Below are 23,289 nucleotides of genomic sequence, written 5' to 3'. Positions count from 1 at the left end.
CCGGCTTATTTCACTTAGCACAATATCCTCTACGTATTGTGCTAAGTGAAATATCCATGCTGTCAAAAATGATAAGATTTAATTTTTTGTATGGCCATGTAATATTCCATTACCTATATATATCTATGTATCTAAATATTTATCTATATGTCTATATACCACTTGTGCATATAAGTGAAATTCACACATGACTTTTCTTTGTCTGACTTAACTTCACTCAACACAATACTCTCTAATCCATCCAGGTTGCCGCAAAGGGTAAGATTTCTTTTCTTTTTCATGGCCGAGTAATACTCCACGGCGTATATATGTACCCCATCTTCTGTCACCAAGTGCATTTTAAAAATCGTTTACGATGGCAGCACTGTGGTGTTCTCATAACACGTCCACTGTCTTTAAAACGCAACAAACTGTCTTCAACAACAATCAAGACAGACAGCTCTTGGTGGTTCTTTTACGAAGCTACCCCCACCCACGGTCGGCTCCAGGCCAGAAAGCAGGGGGACCAGCAAGTCCGACTTGAAGACGCCAGGTCTACACACGTTACCAGGCATCGTGAAAGATGCAAACAGGATAGTTCACCAGCAGATACACCATCTGGTAAAGGAAGGACTGTAGCCCCCAATCTGAGGCTGTCGAAGTCATTTCCAAAACCTCCCGCTTTTCACACCGGTGGGGGTTAAATATTAACAGCCACATTCCGGGCGTATAGTAAACGTTCGATAAACGTTATCCCTCTGTGACCATAGGTAAATTAGAATACCTAATATAGATATTAGGTATTCTAATATGTATTTAGAATAGGTACATATATAATTTAGGACACTGAAAAACTTCCCTAGGCAGACAGGACTACAAAGTAATATACGTCCAAGGAATACAGGGGACCAGGAAACCCTGTGTGCAGAGCAGGTGATGCCACAATCTTATTTCTTTCTTTCTTTTCTGGTTAATGCTCACCTGAGGATATTTTTTCCATTGCTTTCCAGAGAAAGTAAAAGGGAAAGAAGGAGGGGGGCAGAGAGAGAGAGAGAGAGACAGAGGGAGAGACGTGGACGTGACACGTGGACCGGTTGCCGACCACACCTGGGGATCGAACCTGCAACCGAGGAACGTGCCCTTGACCGGGAATCAGACCTGAGACCCTTTGGTGCGCAGGCCGACGCTCTAACCACTGAGCCCGTCGCCCAGGGCTGCAACCTTATTTAAAATAAATACCTAACCAGCAACCCCCTCTGAAGCCCTTGTCGCCCGCTGACAAACGCCGACGTCACTACCCGGTGCCCGTCGGCTCAATGCCCCGTTTCCCGGGCGAACCAGCTGCGGGCGACACCTTACTCCCCACTTACTTACGTTGGAAGCGGTGTTTTGCTTTGCCCACTAAAGGAAGTTCTGAGTGGCTCCCTCGAAAGCTGATGTGAGTCACGCCAGCAACCTTTACAAATTAATTTCAAAAAAAAAAAAAAAGCCACTGCACGCGCATCCCTAGGAATTCCTTCAGGTCTGCGCCTCGTGGGCTGCGGAAACCAAATTAGCCCCCGTTTGGATAAAGCCCAGATTCTCCTATAGGCCCCCGTCATCTCTATAGTGTCACCTCCGTGGGATTTGTACCTGAACTTTGGGACGACAGGTCAGCCGGGAGCTATTTCTCCAAGCTCAGACCTTTGTTCTTTCCTGGCCACGCCAGCGACTTTATCACTTTTTTTTTTTTTTTTTAAAAAGCCGGACGTCTCCTAAGCACCTATCACTCATGTCCCCGTGAATACATACGGGCCGCGATTCATCCCAGGTCAGTTTATTATCTCCGCACCTTTCATGTTCCCCCAGAACGAGGGCGGAAACCACAGCTGCCGGGCTGAGTGATTTTAGGAACCGCGGTTACAGCTCAAAGGCATCCGACAACAGATCCGCCTGGAGTTTTCAATCCTGGCTCTGTGTTTGTTCCTTAGGTCTCGGGGAAGGTATCGCCTTCCTGCCAGCTTATCACTAATTAATTCCCTTTATCTTTTTTTCTTTCATTTTTAAACAAAGAGAACGCCTGGGCCGCGGGAGCCCCTGGCTGGCAGGAGAGCTGACGGGAATTTTAATGGCTTTGTTTGGCTTCCACGATTTTCTTCGAATGGTTTAGTGACACAGGTGATGAGTGGCACTGGCTTTGCATTTAAGAAAAGAATAAAAAAGTTTTTATTTCCAAAATATATAAAGGCGGGAAAAAATACATTCTTCGTAAAAGTAAGTGATGAAAAGATCTTATGCAAAGAATGACATGTTTGGCGCTGGCCAGGGAGGGGGCTCGGTTGGAGTGTTATCCAGACACCAAAAGGTTACGGGTTCAATTCCCGGTGAGGGCGTGTACAGGAGGCAACTGGCCTCTCTCTCTCTGTATCTCTCAAATCAATAAAAACACATCCTCAGGTAAGGATTTTAAAAAAAAAGGGAATGGCATGTTTGGAAGATGGTGTCTTGATTGGGCGTAGATACCAAGGTTTGGCTGGGAGACACCCATATGAATCTTTTTGGTTCATGCGAATGCAAATCGTTGCAACGGCAGACACCATACATCTGATTTCCCTGACATAACTGGACCTGGACTCGTCTTTAAAAGGGGCTGTGAGTTCAGCTGTTACCCCTCAAATGAAGACACGCTGAGGTCTAAACCCCCAGCACCTCAGAATGTGACCTCACTGGAAACAGGGTCCCTGCAGAGGGAATGAGTCGAGATAAGATGAGGTCAACTGGAGTAGAAGGAACTTCTCATGCAATGTGCCTGGCACTATAATGAGAAGATGGCCATCTAGCCCGGCCGGTGCGGCTCAGCCGTTGAGCATCGACCTAGGATCCAGGAGACTGCAGTTCGATTCCTGGTCAGGGACATGCCCGGGTTGCAGGTTCGATCCCCAGTAGGGGGCGTGCAGGAGGCAGGTGATCAATGACTCTCTCATCATTGATGTTTCCCCCTTTCTCTCCCCCTCTCCCTTTCTCTCTCTGAAATCAATAAAAACATATTTAAACACATTTTAAAAAGCCAATGGCCATCTAAACACAGAAATGATGCCCCGGGAGACCAACCACATGATCACAGAGGCAGAAATTGGAGGGGTGCACCTGCAAATCCTTACTGCCAAAGACTGCCAGCAAAGCGTCAGAAGGTCAGAAAAAGCAAGGAGACATCCCCCCAACACACAGGCTTTGGAGGGAACATAGCCCTGGAGACCCGGGCACTGTGGACTTCTCGCATCCACAACTGCGAAACAATGTATTCCTATTGTTTCAAACCCCACCTTTTTGGATACTTTGTTTCAACCGCCCTAGGAATCTAATAAGCCTGTGTTACATGCACATATGTATTTTGTTCATTAGATTCCACGTGTAAGTGAGATCCTGAGATACTTGTCTTTCTCTGTCTGGCTTATTTCACTCAGCATCATACTCTCCAGGTCCCTCCACGAATGGCTGGGGAGGGGGCAGGTGGAAATGGGGGGGAAACGGGGGGACATCTGTAATACTTTCAACAATAAAGATAAATTAAACATGTATTGATGTGACTTCCATGCTATCTTTGTGGAAGAGAGAACTTCTTGGTGATAGAGAAGCATTTCTCTCAAACGTCTGTACCTTCTCCCTCCCCCGCTGCCTCCTAGGGCAGCTTTTCTTAGGTCACATCTGTCAAATCTGACAGCTCAACACGGGGACCCGTGCAACACTCTTTCAACTCAGTAAACACGCTGAAGTCCAGTTGCGATGGCAAATCATCCTGAAACCCGTTCCCACCAAAGAGTATTTGGAATCACTGCAAAAAAACGGTGGCTTCTAAAGGCCTGAGCATCCAGACCCTCAGCATCCCCTGAACCCCACTCTCTCTAGAGCAGCATGGGGCTCAGGGTCTGCGTCGTGGGGGCCTGACTCGGCCACCCCGCACGCCGCGGGAACACTCGCCGTCCCCCGGGGCCCTGAGCATCTTCATTTCCAATTCCGCGCAAGAGGCTCAAGGTTAATGACAGAAGCACATGCAGGTAGCACAGGACGGCACTTCATTAATTTCCACAATTAGGTGCCGAGACAAGAGGAAATGAAAAGATGCCAGGATATTACGGTGCAGCCGCCTAAGATGTCGGGCAGTCTTTTCTCTCTTTGTTCGCTGAGAATTTGCTCAGTAGAATACGGGCGGAGGTTGTTGTTTGTGTAGCTCTTGTGTGTTTTTATACATTCAGACGATGACCTTTCCTTTAAGATATATTTGTATAGATATAGATAAATATATCTCTATATGCACATATATAAATTGTATATTTACTTCTAAAATAAATATGTATAAACTTTTATATATTTATATAAAACAAGTACAATAGGGAAATTATGTATATAATTGGGTGCATGTGTGTATGTATATATATAGACAGGCAGACCTTAGAGACATTTCCGTTAGGTTCCACACCCCTGCCGTAAAGGAAATATTGCAATAAAATGAGTCACCTGCATTTTTTCCTTTCTCGGTGTATATAAAAGTTATATTTACACACTATTGTAGTCCAGCAATTTCCAACCTTTTCATCTCATGGCTCATGTAACCTAATTACTAAAATTCTACAGCAACCCCCAAAATATATTTTTTTGCAGATCTGACCAAAAAATAGGAATAATTTTGATTCATTCACACCGAGTGGCTATCGTGTTGGCTATTGCCATTTTCTTGTTGGACAACCTAAGGCAAAGAGGTCCATGCCCCTGACTCAATAGTCACGTATCCCGTGTTTTAAAAATCCTTGGGGCACAGCGGTCAAAAATCGCTGCTGTAATCTACTGAGCGTGTAATAGCCTAACGCCTAAAAAAATAATGCACATACATTAATGAAAAATACGTTCTTGCAAAAAGAAATGCTGACCTTTCGTAAGTCATGATCTGTTTGCTGGTGGAGGCTCTTACCTTCAATTTGTAAAAAAAACACACACAAAAATGGAATATCTACAAAGCACCATTCAGGCAGCTACAATAAAACAATGTATCTCTCTGTGTGTATATATAGAAACAAACACACACACATAGTATCTCTCTATAGTTACCGTGAAATCTATTTCATTTCTGTGGCTACACAGTAACCACAATTTACCGCGTGGCTCGTGCATCTTGATAGTCCTGTTATTTACCAAATGAGACAAGGTTTCATTTATATCTGAAACTATGACCCACTTTACCCAGAACTGCCAAATATGTCTATATCCTGCACTAGCAGCGAGGAAACAAAATTTTCAATGTGCAGCGAGCGCTGTAACGAAAATCTGGCTTCACAGAAAAATAATTTAGGGGTAAAGAAAAAACATGTGTCGCCCAGTGTGGCTCTGTGGTTGAGCATCGACCTAGGATCCAGGAGACTGAGGGTCAGGGCACAGGCCCAGGTTGGGGGTTCGATCCCCAGTCGGGGGCGTGCAGGAGGCAGCTGATCCATGACTCTCTCATCATAGATGTTTCTATCTCTCTCTCCCTGAAATTAATGAAAATATGTTTAAAAAAGAAAATAAAAATCATAGTGGGCCCCATCAAGATTGTCGGGGAACTGACGACTGTGTGAGGTTTATCTGGTCAGGGAAAGAACCAGACATCTGGGAGGAGGGTGGTAATAAGATGCGCAGAACATACCCGGTTTTGGCGAAATTCGTCCAGTACGTCATGACCACCGCGCTGAGCATGACATCGTTCTTGGAGAAGTTACAGCTGAAGAGCTCGGTCGGGCCAATCATGGGGATGCCGAAGACGTAGGGGACCTCGTCGCCGTGGGCTGAGTCTGCCCAGCTGGGCTTCATTTCGCTCTGGCAGTGGTGGTAGAAGGCGTAGAAGTAGGTGGGAGACCCGTACTGGGCGTGCAGGTCCGCCGTGGCCACGGCGGGGGCCACCCACTGGTGGTCGGTGAAGAGCGCTACCAGGGTCTTCCGTCGGGTTTCTGGGTTCTCCTTGTCCGCCCAGTCTGTGTACATGAATTTGATGGTCTCCCTCAAGGTGTCCTTCCCTTCCGGGTAGCCGTAGAGGTTGTCCACAAAGTTGGACACGGAGAAGTCGAAGTCGTTGGGGGTCACGCCGTCCTCGTTGTCCACGATGCCGTCCACGAACTTCAAGCCCTCCCCCTGGTTGACGCCCAGCATGATGTCGTAATTGAGGAACTCGCCCTGCTCCATGAGGATCTGGGGGTCGTCGGGGATGACATCGCCGTCGATGACGGGCCCGAAGGAGATGTGGTAGGTGGCGGGGGTGATGGTCTGCTGGATGAGCTCCTTGTGGTTCTTGTTCCGAAGGCACTCGACCATGTCCGTGGTGTCCAGCATGTTGCAGCCGACTTTATCCGCCAGTATCCGAGTGTACTTGGCAGGTTGGTAGTTGACGGCCCAGCTGGACAGGGCGGTCCCGCTCTGGATGATAGCTTTCTGGAACAAGCCTGCAGGTGCAAGATTGGGGACATGCAAATGAAAACCCCCCGAAGACAGAAAGGCAGCTTTTGACTCGGCAAAGAAGGCTCGGATTGTCTCCCCGGGGCCTGCGGGTTCCTGGGGACAATGGCATTCAGCTCATTCGGAACATCTTTCACGCAGTTCCACCGTGTTCTGCCCGAGCTCCCCTCCTCCCGCTGGACACGGGTTCTATGGGATATTCTCACACCCCCTTTCCTCCTCCCCCACACATGCACATCCCCCCATATTGTTTTAAGAAAAGGAAACTACAGCCCGGCCGGCGTGGCTCAGTGGTCGAGCGTCGACCTAGGATCCAGGAGATCGAGGTTCGATTCCCCATCCGGGCACATGCCCGGGTTGGGGGCTCGATTCCCAGCAGGGGGCGAGCAGGAGGCAGCCGCTCAATGATGTTTCTCTCTCATCGTGGATGTTCCTCTCTCTCTCTCTCCCCCTTCCTCTCTCTGAAATGGATAAATATATATTTTAAAAGGAAACAACATTTGCAATTTTGCTGCAGTGGTAAAAATACGGATTCTGTTTCTCCTTCCACGGTCTGGTGTGGTGTTTGCGCGTCCATCCCAGATGCTATACACCGGGGCTGGGGCGATTCCAGCCCACGGGCCGTATACAGCCCACAAAACCCTTTGGTCTGGGCCCTGCCAAGGCCTCGCCAACCAGAAGCAGCTCCAACCATCCCATTGGGGGTGAGTTCACTGTTGGACTAAACCGAGCAGGCTGATTTTTAAGGTGATCATTCTGTATGGTGTTATAAATACCTAAATTTCAGAGATGGACTTCTATTCCCCTTCTCAACCTGCTCAAGATATCACGTTAAAATTTTATAATCGGCCCTGGCCGGTGCGGCTCAGGTGCTTGGGCATCAGCCCATGTACAGGGAGGTTGCCGGTTCGATTCCCAGTCACGGCGCCACACTTTGCATTTCATCTGATTGAACACAAACAGAGCTCAGAAAGCAATTTACAATTAAAATAAATGAATTAGCTGCTCTGAAGGAAATCCTCACTGGAGCAGCCACTGAAATGCATCTTTCAAAAAAAAAAAAATTATCAACGGTTTGGTGAGATACTTGAAAAATATGGGCAATTGGAAGAGTTAAGATTTGAGCAGAAAAATTGTGTGTTGGTTGAAAATATCCCATCCGGTCTATGTCGTGCATGGATATCCAGCAGGAAAAAAAAAAAAAAAGAAAGAAAGAAACTTTATTTTTAACTCTTACAGGACACAAAGGCACAGGAAAGATTCAGCAACTTGTCCGCGATGGTACAAGAAGCTGGAAGGAAATGGGGTCCGGGACACCGCACGGAGGCCCCTCCTGTTATTAGCATGTATGTGGACCTTGAACATACTTTAAAAAAAGATACCGTAAAACTATTTAAAGTAAAATAAAATTTCAAGTGCTTTCAATGTAAGTGGTTCAAACAGGAATGGTGCCCACTGTATCCAACCCCTGTTAATGTCTCTCTTTTATTTAAATTTAAATTTTTATGTCTTTCAATTATCGTTGACATTCAATGTTATATTCGTTTCAGGTGTCTAGCATGGTGGCTAGTGTTTATATACGTTACAAAGTGATCCCCCTGGCAAGTCTAGGACCAACTTGGGCCCATACACAGTTATCACAATATTATTGACGATATTCCCTGTGTCTCTTTTCATTCTCACCAATGCTTAAATCCTCTGTCACCCATGGACAAGAGAGAATCAGCCTGCGTTAGCTTGGATCACAGAAGCGGCTTTTTGTTTTCAATTACAGTTTCCTCTCAATATTATTTTCTACCGTACAGCATGGGGGACACAGTTAGGGGACACAGTCCATAGAAGAGAAATGGCTTTTAAAGCCGAATGGCCGCAGTCTCATTACGTAATAAGACTTTACTACGAAATCTCCAAACCCACCTCTGTTATCTACATACTGTTAATATCTACATACGGTTACCTACTGTATGTGCCAAGTTGAAATTAGAAGTTAAAAGCCATAGCCGGTTGGGCTCAGGGGTTAGAGCACCGGCCCCTGGACTGAAGTGTCTCGGGTTCGACTCCGTTCAAGGGCACGCGCCTCAGCTGCAGGCTCGATCACCAGTGCGAGAGGCAACCAATCGATGTCTCTCTCTCATGTCAATGTTTTTCTCTCTCTCTCTTTCTCCATCCCTTCCACTCTCTCAAAAAAAAAAAAAAAAAAAAAGGAAAAAATATCCTTGGGTGAAGATTATTAACAAAAAATTAAAATTAAAAAAAATTAACAAAATTTAAAGTCGACCAAATGAGGTCAAAAAGGCAAAAGTAAGCTGTTAGCCTTTCGAAAGATATCCTTTTACTCCTGTTACTGTAAGCGACATCTAACGGCTGTAAATTTATGTAAAAAAAAAAAAATGGTGTATTGTTCAAATAGTTAAACATGCTCTGTTGGATATTTGAAAGTTGCTGAGAGGAGATCTTGAAAGTTCTCATCACAAGAAAAAGAAATTTTGTTGCTACGTGAGGTGATGGGTATGAACGACACTGCGATCATTTTGCAATTTATACAAATGTGATACCATTATGTTGTACACCTGAGACTAAGAGAAGGTTCTATGTCCATTATATCTCAATTTTTAAAATGGAAAGAAAGCTGAGTTAAAAAAAAATGTAGCCCAGCCGGCGTGATTCGGGTTGAGCATCGACCTATGAACCAGGAGGTCGATGGTTCGATTCCCAGTCAGGGCACACGCCCGGGTTGTGGGCTCGATCCCCAGATGGGGGCGTCTGGGAGGCACCTAATCTATGACTTTTCTCATCATTACCTTCTGAATAGTGGGACAAGGTCAGGAGACTGACGCAGGAGGCTCCTGCGCCCGAGCCAAAGATGGTCACTCGCTTGGGGTCCCCACCGAAGGCCCCGACATTCTCCTCGATCCATCGTAGGGCTTGGATCTGATCCAGGAGCCCGTAGTTGCCCTTGGCCGCCTGGTCACCGGTACTTAAGAACCCTGCAAGAGAACACAAGACATTCTGATCTGTCAGCTGTAAAAAGCGCAACATTGTTGCTATTTGGAGAGACCCCGGTTTACCTCAGCAACAGTGTAGAACGTTTGCTCGTGGAGGCGGCGAGGGTTACCGTGTGGATGTAACAGTTACAATGGTTATTGTTTCTCCTGAAATGATGATAAAATGTCTCATCTGTGGGTTTGTATTTTAGAATTAATCTAAAATATTCGTAACAGGTGACGACACTAGATCCAAGTTATCCTGCTGGTGCATATGTCCATTTTCCTTGACAAAATGACCCCTGCCCTGGCTGGTGTGGCTCAGTAGGTTGGGCAGGATCCTGGGCACCTCGAGGTGTCCCGTTTGATTCCTGGTCAGGGGACGTGCCCAGGTTGTGTGTGTGTGGGGGGGGGATTTGTGTGTTGGCATCCGTGTGTAAGGCTGAGTATGTGTGTGTACAAAATCAGTAAATGACAGGCTTTCCCATTAAATATTTTATTAACATTATTAATAATTCATTTTCAGTAATAATTTATTAAACACCTTTTAGGGCTCGAGTTTCAAAGTAAACTGCAGACATAATGAGACCCCACACTTAAACAGCTTACGACACACCTCTATTTTTTTCTATATAGAAAAAAACATCACAGTCACGCATAAAAAAAAAATTATAATTCTTTAATAAAATGTAAAGTTGACGGAATAACGCTGGAAAGGAAAACTGAAAGTGTGGCCCTTTCGAAAGAAGTCGCTTTGCTTCCATTATTGTAAACAACAACCAACTGTTGTAAATTTAAGACAGAAAAACATACATTGTGAAACAGTCAATAGCACTGTATTACATATTCAAAAGTTGCTAAGAGAGTCGCTCTTAAGAGTTCTCATCACAAGAAAAAGAAATATTGGCCGAAAGCCAGTGCATATTCAAGTCTCCCTGACTGTCCCCAAAATAGCATGAGCGGGTGGGATACTTTTACTTTGAAAGCCAGGAGGAGTCTGTAAATTTAAGAACTAGATTTAACTCAAGGCGTCAAATTCTTAATTCCTCCTTAAAAGCTGCAGATAGGGCAACTCGGGCGTTTACTGTAGCAAAGTGGTCAGTTTTTTAAAAATGTATTAGTATTGTTGAAAGTATTACAGATCTCCCCTTCCCACCCCACCCCCACCATTGACCCCTCTACCCTGCCCCTTCCCCACACTATTGTCTGTGTCCATGGCTTATGCGTAGATCCATTTAAGCTCTTTGGTTAATTTTTTCCTGCCCCTCTCCCACCCCCTTCCCTCTGAGCTCCCTCCGTCTGCTCCATGCTTCCATGTCTCTGGATCGATTTTGTTCATCACTTTATTATGTTCATTAGATTCCACATATGAGTGAGATCCCGGGACATTTGTCTTTCTCTGCCCGGCTTATTTCACTCAGCATGATATTCTCAAGGTCCATCCACGTTGTTGCAAATGGCAGGAGCCCACCCTTTTTCATGGCTGAGTAGTATTCCATCGTGGACGTGTCCCACATCTTCTCTATCCAGTCCTCGATCGCAGGACACTTTGGTTGTCTCCGTGCCTTGGCTACTGATTTTTAAAAATATATATTTTATATTGATTTCAGGAAGAGGCAGGGAGAGAGAGAAACATCAATGGTTGGCTGCCTCCTGGACGCCCCGTCTTGGGGATCAAGCCCACAGCCCGGGCATGTGCCCTGACCGGGAATTTAACAGTGATCTCCTGGTTCATGGGCCGATCGATGCTCTAACCAGAGCCACGCCGGCCAGGTCTGGCTATGATTTTTTTTTTTTTAAACAAATGTTTACTTTCTTTGACAGACAGTCTCAGCTCCAAACAAAGCATTTCAGCTGACAAATCATTTAAGTTTTAGGGATTTCTCTGTCTCTGAAATGAAGCCTGCAAGTCAGTCACCCCTGTAAGTCAGTCACACACACACACACACACACACACACACACACACACACAAAAAAGCCAATATCATGTTTTGGTTCGTTGACCTGTAGCTAAAGGCACAGCGCAGAGTATTTCTAAAGCAGTGAGAAAAGAGGCATTTTGATTAAGACCATCCTCACTGTCTATCTATGGGATGATTTAAAAGGAAAAAGCATAGCATAGACGCGCTTTCCTTACCGTCACAACAAGTTCAAGGTCCCCAAACCTGGTAGACAAGGGCAGGAAGTGCTAAAACTAGGGACTCGAAGGAAAAATACGTCCAGTCCTTTACCCAAATGGTCTGTCTCATGACTCCAAGCTACGTTCCAGCACTTGACATTGAAAACCATCCTGGGGAGAGACAGAGGTGGCCAGGAGTTTGCCCAGGGGTAGGTCGTCCTTTGCCTCCTGAACACATGGATTAAGGGCAGCTCTGCATCCCGCCCTGTGCCACCCGGTGGGGCTGGAACCATCCTGTCCGAGCCCTCGGGGTCCTGAGAGCAGGGACGGCCAGACTGCCTGAGATTGTGGGTCAAAAATACAAAGATAAAAGCTTGAGTGGTCAAGAAAAAGAGAAACACGCGGGCTCCATCCTAGACCCCAGAATCAGTATCTGTGCTGGTACAGTCCAGGGGCGGACACACACACACAAAAAAACCCACCAAAATCAATCCCCAATTTTGGGAGCACCGCCCTCCAGACTCCCACTTGGCAGCTCTCGCTACCCAGGCCCGGCCTTTGCAGAATGAATCTCGCACAACCTGGGTGGTATCGGTCTGGGTTCGAGAGGGCCGGCCGTCACTACACATAATGGGCAGAGTGTCTGCTGGGGAGGGTGTCTCAGACTCGTGATGGGATCGGCGACTGAGCCAGCTGCCGCGGAGAAAGAAAGACGCAGGAGGAACAGGGGAAAGGTTTCTCTTTCCAGAAATAAAGATTCCAAATCTCTCTCTCTCTCTTTCCTGCTCGCTGCGGCTCTCTCGTCCGCCAAAAATTGTAACCAAGTTTACACTTAACACTGTACCTGAATGTCTCGGTCCCTTTGTCTGTCTAATCTGATTGCTTTTGGGAGAAGAAAAAAGAAAATGTGTGAGATACTGTATTCTGATGCTGTTTCAAACTGTCCTTAAATTGAGCAAAACTAAAATTAAAAATCTTATAAAGATATATAGATAGATAGATATAGATATAGATATAGATATAGATGATATAGATATAGATATATAGATATAGGGTGTTTCCCCTCAAAATATATACATATATATATATATATATATACATATTTTTGATAGCTCCACTGAGGTTTCTTTCATTTCAGGTTTAACCCATCAGAAATAATAATTCTTCCAAGTGTGTACGCATGTTTTGGGGACCCCCTGTGTATACATACATAAATAAAATATAAAAATGACATATATAAATGTGATATATACATATGTGCGTGTACTAAGCATTTTGCTGTTTCAATCATTTCTAAGTATCACATTAACTAGGATTATTCCCATTCAAAATGGTGAGCAACCATCCCCACTGCCTGTTTCTGAAATCTTTGCCTCACCACAAACAAACAAACAAACAAAAAACCTGAAACCGTGAAGCGATAGGTCCCCGTCTGAGAAGCCCTAGGAGCCTCAGTGTTCGCAAAATTCCTTATGCACGCGGCGGGCTGGATACACTCCCCTCTGTTAAGGACCAAGGACATATCTCCCCAGCCGTTCCCAGTTGAACCGAACTGAATATTTTTGTCCCTCCCCAATCCTTAGGTTAAAACCCCAATCACCACTGTTCTGGTGTTAGGATGAGGTCACGAGGCTGTGGCCCCCAAGAATGGGATTAGCGCCCTTGTAAACGAGACCCCGGGGAACTCCCTTGTCCCCTTGCTTCAGGTAAGGACGTGACACATGGGCACTCTGCAACCTGCCGGCGGGTGGGGGTCGCCCCCAGAATCCAATATGCTGAACCCCCAATCGAAGAGCTCCCCGAACTGTGGAAAATAAATACATGATTCACCTGGCTGGTGCTACTGTGTTAGAGCAGCCCAAAGAGAGGGGTCTCTTGAGGTCACTGCCTCGTAATTTTTTTTTTTCCCTGTTGAGTTTTAAGAGATATTTGTAACCGGTGGGTTTTTGAGTATCATGATGGATGGATACATTGTTATATATTTATCATGCTTCAATCCAGTACCTATATTAGCGATGGCTGGATACATTGTTATATATTTAACATGCTTCAATCCAGTACCTATATTAGTGATGGATGGATACATTGTTATATATTTAACATGCTTCAATCCAGTACCTATATTAGTAATGGCTGGATACATTGTTATATATTTAACATGCTTCAATCCAGTACCTATATTAGCGATGGCTGGATACATTGTTACATATTTAACATGCTTCAATCCAGTACATATATTACATTCTTAGGAATGTTGCCATCGTCCCAATGGGGCCAACCACGGTCTTTTCAGTGGGCTTATGGGGTCCTGGTGTTTGTAGTATTTTGTTATTAAATAGGGTGTCCCCTCAAAATGTACACACACTTTAATAGCTGATCACTCACTTAATTTTCACTCCTGTTCAGGTTTAATGTATTTGAAACAACGAGTGAAGCCAGACTAAGCTTTGAACAAATAAAATGTATCCTAAAGTGTCATTAGACTTTTTTTTATTTTTATGGGGACACATAAAAGATAAAGTTTGCGGTAAAAAACCGGCACTCTTCGGCGCATTGAGGGAGCACAAATAGCGCACGAAATAATTCCTGATGTTGGTGATTCCACTGCTTTGCGTTATCAGCAGAGCATGGACCAGAACAATTGTCAGTTTGAAAACACTGACCAAAAAATAAAAATTAAAAAAAATTCATTTTTGTAGATTGTTTTAAATGCTGAAAATGAACCGTATAGTCATAAGTACTGACTTTATAATCATTCAAAGTGTGTCTACATTTTTCGGGGGACACCCAAAATGGTTTTACTTTGTTAAAATAATTCTCTTTGTTACGCCCTGACATTCTAGACTTAGGGCACTGAAGATGTTTCAGCAATGAGACAATTAGAAAAATATAGACTATTATCCCTCAAGGAAAGTACCTAACACCTAAAATGGAATTCAGACGTTTCGCATCTAAAGTGTTTTACGGTCTTGGAATAGTTTGCGGACCAACAAAAATGCCCTGAGAGGACGGGTGTGGAGTTTCCGCAGCCAACCTCTGATCAATTTGAGCTTCTGCAGCAAATCTCGGACACCACCGGGAACACGTTTTAACTGGCGATGCTGCGTGTGTCCACAACGTTTAAGGGAAAAAATCATTACGTCTTAAGTTTGGAACTCAGCCGGAGGAAAAATATTTCTGTTTTATATGTTTTTCTAAAAGATGGTTAGCAGAGGGGAATCGATAAATGTTCCACGGGGAGCAGAAAAGGAGCTAAAGAGAAGATATATTAATTTTTGCAGGACAGAAGTAAATCCTATACAACACCACCAATCTGATTTAAAAATAAATAAATAAATAAAAGCCACTGTAAATCTTCAGGGCATCACACGGCTCCAGTTTTTAAATTCTGTGTGTAGCGGACTTTTCCCACCCAAAGGTCCCACTCACCCCTGAAGCTGTGTGCGTCTGATATTGAACTAGAAACATATTTATCTCCCTCAAAGTGGGCTTCGTGCTCATCTCCCGTGTCCGTGTTCCAGCCGTGCTTCCAGCTGCAAACACCTGGACTCACACGTCACCCTTGCTTTTCTTTTAAAAAAATCCCAGCACTGGGTTAACGTAAGGGGTGCATTGGTTTTTACCCTCAGAGCATTTATTTTAGAATTTGTCTCCTACTTTCCATTGCAGACCCATCTCCAAGTCCAGGCAAAGGCCCTAATCCACAGCTTTATGCTCATATGTGACCCCCAAGTCAACATTTTCCTGATGCCCACACATTGTTTATTGTCCTCATGCTCAATTTTGCTTAAAATGTATTTTCCTGAGAATTTTTAAAATTTACCTTTATTGTTGCGAGTATTACGGATGCCCCCCTTTTGTCTCCCTTTGCCCCCCACAACCCTGCCCTCACCCCTCCCCAGGCCTTCCCCACACTACTGTCTGTGTCCAGATGCATATAAGTTCTTAAGTTAATCTCTTCCCACACCCCCGCCTTCCCTCTGAGATCCCTGTCTGCTCCATGCGTCCATGTCTCTAGGTCTATTTTGTTCATCAGTTTATTTTGTTCATTAGATTCCATATATAAGTGAGATCATGGGACCCTCTTCTTTCTCTGATGGGCTTATTTCACTTAACAATACTCTCCAGGTCCCTCCCTGCTGTCTCCAAGGGTAAGAGATGCTGCTTTTTCACAGCTGTATAGTATTCCATGGTGTAGATGTACCACAGCTTTTTAATCTGCTCAACTACAGATGGGTACTTGGGCTGGTTCCTCAAAATTCTTTAATACCCCTGTTATAGAAACAAGATTAAGCCCCAGTCCTGTCTTTCAAGGCTATACACACAATGTTGTTCTTACATCGAATTTTTTATTGTCGACCCCTCTATTTAATTGTTAGTCCTGTAAACTACATGTTCTGATACTCCTATTATGTCCATTTTATGCTTTTATGAAATGAATGTCAAATAAATAAAAACATACCCTTTTCACAGGGTATAGGTGACCTCCTCTCCCTTCTCAACAATCACTTTCTTTGGTTAACCCTCACCGGAGATTAACACTGATTTTTAGAAAGAGAGGGAAGACGGGAGGGGGGAAGGGAGGAAGAGGGAAAGAGAGAGAGAAACATTGATGTGAAAGAGACATGTTGATTGGTTGCCTCCCTCATACGCCCTGATCAGGGCCAGAAATCGAAACCGCACCTGAGACCTTCAGGTGCACAGGTATTGATTTATTTATTTAAATATGTTTTTATTGATTTCAGAGAGAGGAAGGGAGAGACGGAAACATCCATGATGAGAGAGAGTCACTGATCGGCTGCCTCTTGCACGCCCACAACTGTGCCCCGACTGAGAATCGAACCCTGACCTCCTGGTTCATAGGTCGATGCTCAAGTGCTGAGCCACGCCGGCCGGGCTCTCCACCATATTCTAACTTTATTTCAGGTTGCGTATGGAAAGATGTTCCTTTAATTACTGATGTCCATGTATAAAATAGTCTCTAATAATAAAAAGGCATTTAAATTGTCCTCAAAAGCTAGAACCAGGACACCACATCTACAGATATAAAAACGATAAATCCGCGTTGCATTTCAGATCAGATCCAACAGGACACACACCATAATCAAAAAACTTAAATTTCCTAACCCTAAGAAAGCAACGGTTAAATTTAATTCCGCAGTCTAGTCCCCGACAAACATTAAAATAATGGTTTGTCTGGAAGGAACAAAAATGATCCATTTCCTAATTCTTCTTTCATGTCTCCTGCCAAACGCCATTTGTCAGCACCCGGGACACGGGAGTCTAAATAATTAAGTCTCAATTAGTGTTTATGAAGGCATTTATTAAAACGCACTTTTGAGCTAATTCCTAGCATTCTCGGTTGCCGCGTGTCGAGAATTTACTGCTCATTACAAACGTCACCAGCGGTTTCCAGACGCGGCTGAACACCTGGGATGTGTTTTGCAGGAGAGCTCCTGGCTCCACCTGTGGGAGAGCCTGACCTGTCGGCTGCGTTGCTGGGATCGTTGTTTTTCGATTTCCAAGCCCAGCTAAGAGAAAGGAGACGGCTGCTAAGGGGATTCCCTCGTCCATGCAGAAATATCTTATCAGAGCCTTGGCCCGTTTGCTCAGTGGTTAGAGCATCGGCCCACAGCCCGAAGGGTCTCGGGTTTGATCCTGGCCAAGGGCAGGTACCTCGGTTGCGTGGGGGAGGCGACCAATCGATGTGTGTCTCTCACACGCATGTTTCCCTCTCTGTCTCCAAAAAGCAATGGAAAAAATAACCTAGGTTGAAGATTAAAAAATTAAAAATAAATAAATAAATTAAAGCCCAGCTGGGAGTGGCTCAGAGGTCGAGGGTCGACCTAGGGTCCAGGTGATCGGGGTTCGAGTCCCGGTCAGGGCACAGGCCCGGGTTATAGGCTCAATCCCCAGTAGGGGGCGTGCAGGAGGCAGCTGATCGATCACTCTCATCATTGATGTTTCTCTGTCTCTCTCTCTCTCTCTCTCTGAAATCAATAAAGATATATTTAAATTAAATAAAATAAATTAAAATAAAATGCCTCCAGTTTCTCTTCAGATCATAAGTTAATTTGAAAAAACACAGGACATCACCCTGGCTGGGCAGCACAGCTGGTCAGAGCGCCACCCCACTACGGCAAGGTTGCGGGTTCGATCCCCCGTCGGGGCACATACAAGAATCAAGCCGTGAATGTATAAATAAGTGAGACAACACATCTCTCTCTTCTTTTCTCTCTCAAATATCAATAAATAAAAATTTAAAAAAGAAAAAAAAAGTACCCCCCCCACAGAGCCGAGTAACTTCTGTATAATTTTATTTATTATTTATTTATTTATGTATTTATTTATTTATTATTTATTTTTCATTTTTATTTTTTTAAATATCTCTTTATTGATTTCAGAGAGAGGAAAGGAGAGGGAGAGAGGGAGACAGAAACATCAATGATGAGTCATTGATCAAGCCCACAACCCGGGCATGTGCCCCGACCGGGAATCGAACCCGGATCGCCTGGATCCTAGGTCGACGCTCAACCTCTGAGCCCCGCCCGGCCGGGCACCATATAATTTTAGAAGTACCTGAGCTTCTCGTGGTCTTACCCACCAGCTAGAAATCATTCCAGATGCAGGGCTCAATCTTCCGCAATGGACCTAACAGGCGACGGCAAACTGCGTCTCCGGTAAATACTGACAGCAGGACACTGAAAATGCATTTTATTCTTATTTTCTAACTGATTTTAGAGAGGGGCAAAGAGAGAGGGAGAGAGAGATACACATGGATTGGCTGCCTCCCGAACACACCCCGAGACTGGGGACCAAACCAGCGACCTAGGTATGTGCCCCGACCAGGATTCAAACCCACGACCCTCCGGTGCTCGGGCAATGCTCCCATCGGGGCAGAAAAAAATACCTTTAATAATAACCTCTCTCCTACCACGCCAGATTACCAGGTGATTAATTTCTTTCAACTGTTGTGCCTCTTAACAGAATGCATGGGATACTAAGTTCTTCTCGCTTCCATGCATTTTTTATTACGATTTTCAGTCACAACGATGCAAGCGATTCCCAGTCGGTTCCCAGTTACGCTCCAAAATTAAAATAACACCGGGGAAAAAATGGGAGCAAGAAAGGCCTGAAATAATTCGGGATATGTAGCAATACGAACCCTATTGGATGAGGCGCACCGGCCAAGTCCCCTAGTTTTAAGTACCTGGAGGCTCTTTCCGCAGAGATTTTAATTTTTGGAGGCATTCCCTGGACACCCGGGTTGGCTGCCCGGGTAAGATATCATTTACGGGACACAAACAAACCCGTCTTGATCTCTAATATTTATGAAAATAAAACCATACTTTTCAGGGATTCAGTTATTACCTATAACATTTTTTATTTGTTAATCTTCACACGAGGATATTTTTTCATTGCTTTTTAGAGAGAGGGAGAGAGGGAGAGAGAAACATTGATGTGAGAGAGACACATCGATTGGTGGCCTCCTGCACTCAACCCAACTGGGTCCGGGGATCGAGCCTGCAACCCAGGTACGTGCCCTCGATGGGGAATCGAACCCGAGACCTTTCAGTGCACAGGCCGATGCTCTAACCACTGAGCACCACCGGCCGGCCAGGGCGATCATTGCCTATAATTTTAAATTTATTCTCTCTTATAACCAAGGTGAATTGAAGAGTCCTTATCATATCTTATCACCTCATTTCTATGAAAATTTACACTTTAGTCTAATTCTTAATTGAGTTCCAGCTGATGAGAGGATGTCTGAGGGCCGAAGGGATGACTTGAGCCTTACCTGAGAGTTTATCTTTAATACGCGGTCTTAGCAGAAGCTCATTTTGTTGCGTTTGGTAAGATGGCTGGGTAGCTATCGTGTTGTTGATAATGGGGGGAGGGGGTAGAATTATATCCTTGTAGAGATTTGGGGCTGCACAATATTCCGTTAGTGTTCAATACACTAAGAACATAGAACATAGGGGCAGTGCTTGGTTTTATTTTCTACAAAAATAATAATAATTAGGTGACCAAAATGGCACATACGTAAAACATTACTTTAGCCGGGTGGCATGGTCATTGGTTTAGCATCAACCTATGAACCCAGAGGTCAGGGGTTCGATTCCCGTAGGGCACATGCCTGGGTTGGGGACTCGATCCCCAGTAGGGGGCATGCAAGAGGCAGCTGATTATGAGTCCCTCTCATCATTAATGTTTCTATCTCTCTCTCCCTCTCCTTTCCTCTCTCTGAAACCAATAATAATAAAAAAAATTACTTTAAAATACCTTTCTTCCTCGACTCAATTATAACCTATCATGTCTCAGGAGAAGCTGCTGGAACATAAGAAACTATTACAATAGCCAAGATATGGAAGCAACCGGAGTGCCCATGGATAGATGAAAAAAGAAGCTGTGGTACGTATAGAAAAGGAATACTACTCAGCCATAAAAAAGAATGAAATCTTGCCATCTGCAGTGACATGGATGGACCTAAAAGATATTAAACTCAGTGAAATAAGTCAGACAGAGAAAGACAGGTGCCATATGGTTTGACTTACATGTGGAACCGAAAGAGCAATGTAAATGAACATATAAAACAGAAACCGGCTCATAGATATAGAGAACAGATTGATGGTTGCCAGACGGGAGGGCTCGGGGGGCTGGGTCAAAAGGGTGAAGGAATTAAGAAGCACAGATTGGGGGTTACAAACGTACAGCACAGGAAATATGCTCAATAATATCGTAATAACTACCTACGGCGTCCGGTGGGTACTAGACTTATTGGGGGATCACTTTGGAAATTGTGTAACTGTCTAATCATTACGCTGTGCACCTGAAGCTAATACGGAACGATATCGAATGCCTACTGTCACCGGGGAAATAAAGGGAGTAAATCACAAAAGTAACAAAGCAGACTTTTGCTTGAGACGTCCGCCCGAGAGGGCACAAAGCAATGAAAATCTCGGTTGGAAACAAAGGTACAATGTTGCTCTGCATGTCACACTAGCATCTGCATTTTCTCATTACGCTAAGAGGGGGTTTAAAGACACACTGTTTCACATTCGAAGCAGCATTTCCTACGAAATTGCTATTAAGTTACCAGAACGGTCTCAGCCAGAACCGAACCCAGCGGATCAGCAAAAGGGAAACAAACATCAGAAACCCTCTCTAGGTCAGACTGACTTGCAGGAACGAGCCGACCTTGCCGAGCAGTCTCAGGCTGCAAAACCACTCTGAATAAAACAGGTAACGATACCCGGAGGAGATAATTGGGGCACTGACTCTGAATTTCCTCGAGGAAACATTGTAAGTATTAACAATCTTACATCAGGGCAGAGCCTTGGATACAAGCCTTTGTAACTTTCTTCCTAAGAAGAGGAGACTTTGAAAGGATAGTGTGACCTCCGGAGGTCTCCCTGGCTCTTTGAAGGGATCACAAGCTGATTAAAAATGCAAAGGTTGACAAATGCCGGACTTATGAAAATGCGCCTGCCTTTTGAGTCACTGCTGGAAACTGATGAAGGGAGTAAATTTAACCTGTGATGATAATTAAAATAAAATAAAATATAAAATAAAATATAAATAATAAAATAATTAAATTAAAATAAAATATAAAATAATAAAATAATTAAATTAAAATAAAATATAAAATAAAATATAAAATAATCATAAAATAATTAAATTAAAATAAAACAAATAAAATATAAAATAAAATATAAAATAATAAAATAATTAAATTAAAATAAAATATAAACTAAAATACAAAATAATAATAAAATAATTAAAATAAATAAAATATCAGATAAAATATAAAATAATTAAATAATTAAAATAAAATTAAAATAAGGTAACAGAGGTAACAAGGAACAAGACTGGAGCCCAGATGAAAATTGCAGCTTAAGTAGAAATATTCAAAGAATAACTACCCATACCGCCAGGGCGGGTCGATGCCAGGGTACAGAATTTTAAGAAAAAAGAAGTCATAAGCAGACAACAGAGTTAAGGGGAGAATGGATTTTGATATTCTGAGTGTTTTAAACAAAAAAGCACATATCATCGGGGGCGGGGGGTGTCCTGCCACATCAGGAAAGAAAGCAGGATTCGACTGTTTCTGAGTATGGGAAGCTGGCTATAAGGATCATTAATTAGGCTGGGCCAGGGCATGAAAATAATGGCAGGATCTTCCCCTCCGGGGCTCTTCCTGGGTGAGGGGAGTCTAGGCTAGTGGAGTGGGTGCCCAAAGCCAGGGGCCAAGGGTGTTTTCAACCCACCCACGGAAACATTCACGGATACAACGGGATGCAATAAGCGGAATTCTAAAGACAGCCCCTGGTCAGTCCACCAAACTTAAATCTAGGGCCCTGGCCGGCGTGGCTCAGTGGTTAGAGGGTCGGCACAGTGTCAAGTTCAAGAAAACAAAAGGAACGGATGTTTCTGCAAGTGGATGTATCTCTTAAGGGTCTTGAAAAGGAAACATGGCCCAGCCCACAGGGCCATTTACAAGTTACAAAGTTGCGCAGGGAGAAACCACAGGCATACCCAGCTCTGTAACGCCTTTGGAAACAGTATCAATTGAAAGGAAGTAAAAAGTAACACTGATAAGAGTGAAAAAAGATGTTGGAGGAACTGCTGAGCGTCTCCATTCACTGTCCAACAGGCAAGAGTTGTGACAAGTCATGATCAACACCAACGAGAGGGGGAAAGCGAAGCTCCAACGCTCTCGTCGGAGCGTCGCGGCCGCAAGGTTGAGGGGCGAGCACCCTTAGGAGCACCCAGCAGGCTGGGGACGCACAGAGAGAACTCGCTGGGAATGACATACGACAGATGTGCGGCGTGAGTCAGATCTCCCCGAAGTACAGAAAAGGGCACGCGCCTCAGAGAGGAAACTGACATATGACTCATCTTGAGGAAAGGTCCCAGCAGAGGAGAGTAGGCAGCCTGGATGCCTCGCTGGTCAGCTTCGAGCAATCCCATTAGAAAGTGAATCCTTTCTCTCCAAAAGCAATAAAAACGTTATTTTTATTTTTAAAGGGAAAGTAAATAGGGCATCCACACGAATGTACCATTTTAGGGACACAGTGTTTGTGCTGAGTCCAGAAACGTGGGTGCCTGGGGAACTCGGTGGGTGCTATTTTATTGCTCTGTGTTTTTGTTTCATTTTAAATACGTTTTTATTGATTTCAGAGAGAGGAAGGGAGAGGAAGAGAGAGAGAAACACCAATGATGGGAGAGAGTCACGGATCGGCCGCCTCCCGCACGCCGCCGACTGGGGATCGAGCCCGCAACTCGGGCATGTGCCCGGACCGGGAATCGAACCGTGATCTCCTGGTTCGTAGGTCGACGCTCAACCACTGAGCTCCGTCTATGACTCAATTCAAAGATGTCAGTGCGTTTAGTTGAAGATCTGTTTCCAAAATTAAAAACTGAGAGCTTCCTATTTTATTGACTTATTTTTATTTTTAATCCATCACCTGTATATGTATTGTGTGTTCACCACCCCGAGTCCAGTCTCCTCCCTTCACCACTTTATCTCCCCTTTAACATCTTCGATCTCCCTCCACCCCCTTTCCCTCTGATAATCACCATATTGTTGTCTGTGTGTATGAGTTTTGGGGATTTTTTTTTTCTTAATCCCTTTACCTTTTTGACCCAGGTCCCTCCACCTGCCTCCTCTGACAGCTGTCAGTCTGTTCTCTGTACCTACGAGTCTCTTTCTATTTTGCATATCAGTCTATTTTGTTCATTAGATTC

General features: G+C 44.4%; 1 protein-coding gene across 4 annotated transcripts in view; it reads right to left on the bottom strand.

Annotated features, from left to right (window-relative positions):
• The window catches only part of LOC308551174 (neuroligin-4, X-linked), a 132,211-nt gene that overhangs the window by 4,070 nt on the left and 104,852 nt on the right, over positions 1-23,289 (bottom strand). For all 4 annotated transcript variants that reach the window (XM_081125590.1, XM_081125593.1, XM_081125592.1 and 1 more), the window contains 2 exons: positions 9,240-9,425; positions 5,636-6,425 (listed from right to left, as the gene is read on the bottom strand). In XM_081125590.1, the coding sequence (XP_080981716.1) occupies positions 5,636-6,425; positions 9,240-9,425 (976 nt within the window). The remainder of the gene's footprint in view (positions 1-5,635; positions 6,426-9,239; positions 9,426-23,289) is intronic.

Source organism: Miniopterus schreibersii, assembly GCF_964146895.1.
Source record: "Miniopterus schreibersii genome assembly, chromosome: X".
Lineage (NCBI taxonomy): Eukaryota > Metazoa > Chordata > Mammalia > Chiroptera > Miniopteridae > Miniopterus > Miniopterus schreibersii.
Note: the sequence above shows the minus strand (reverse complement) of the source record. Positions and strands in the feature narration are given on the sequence as shown.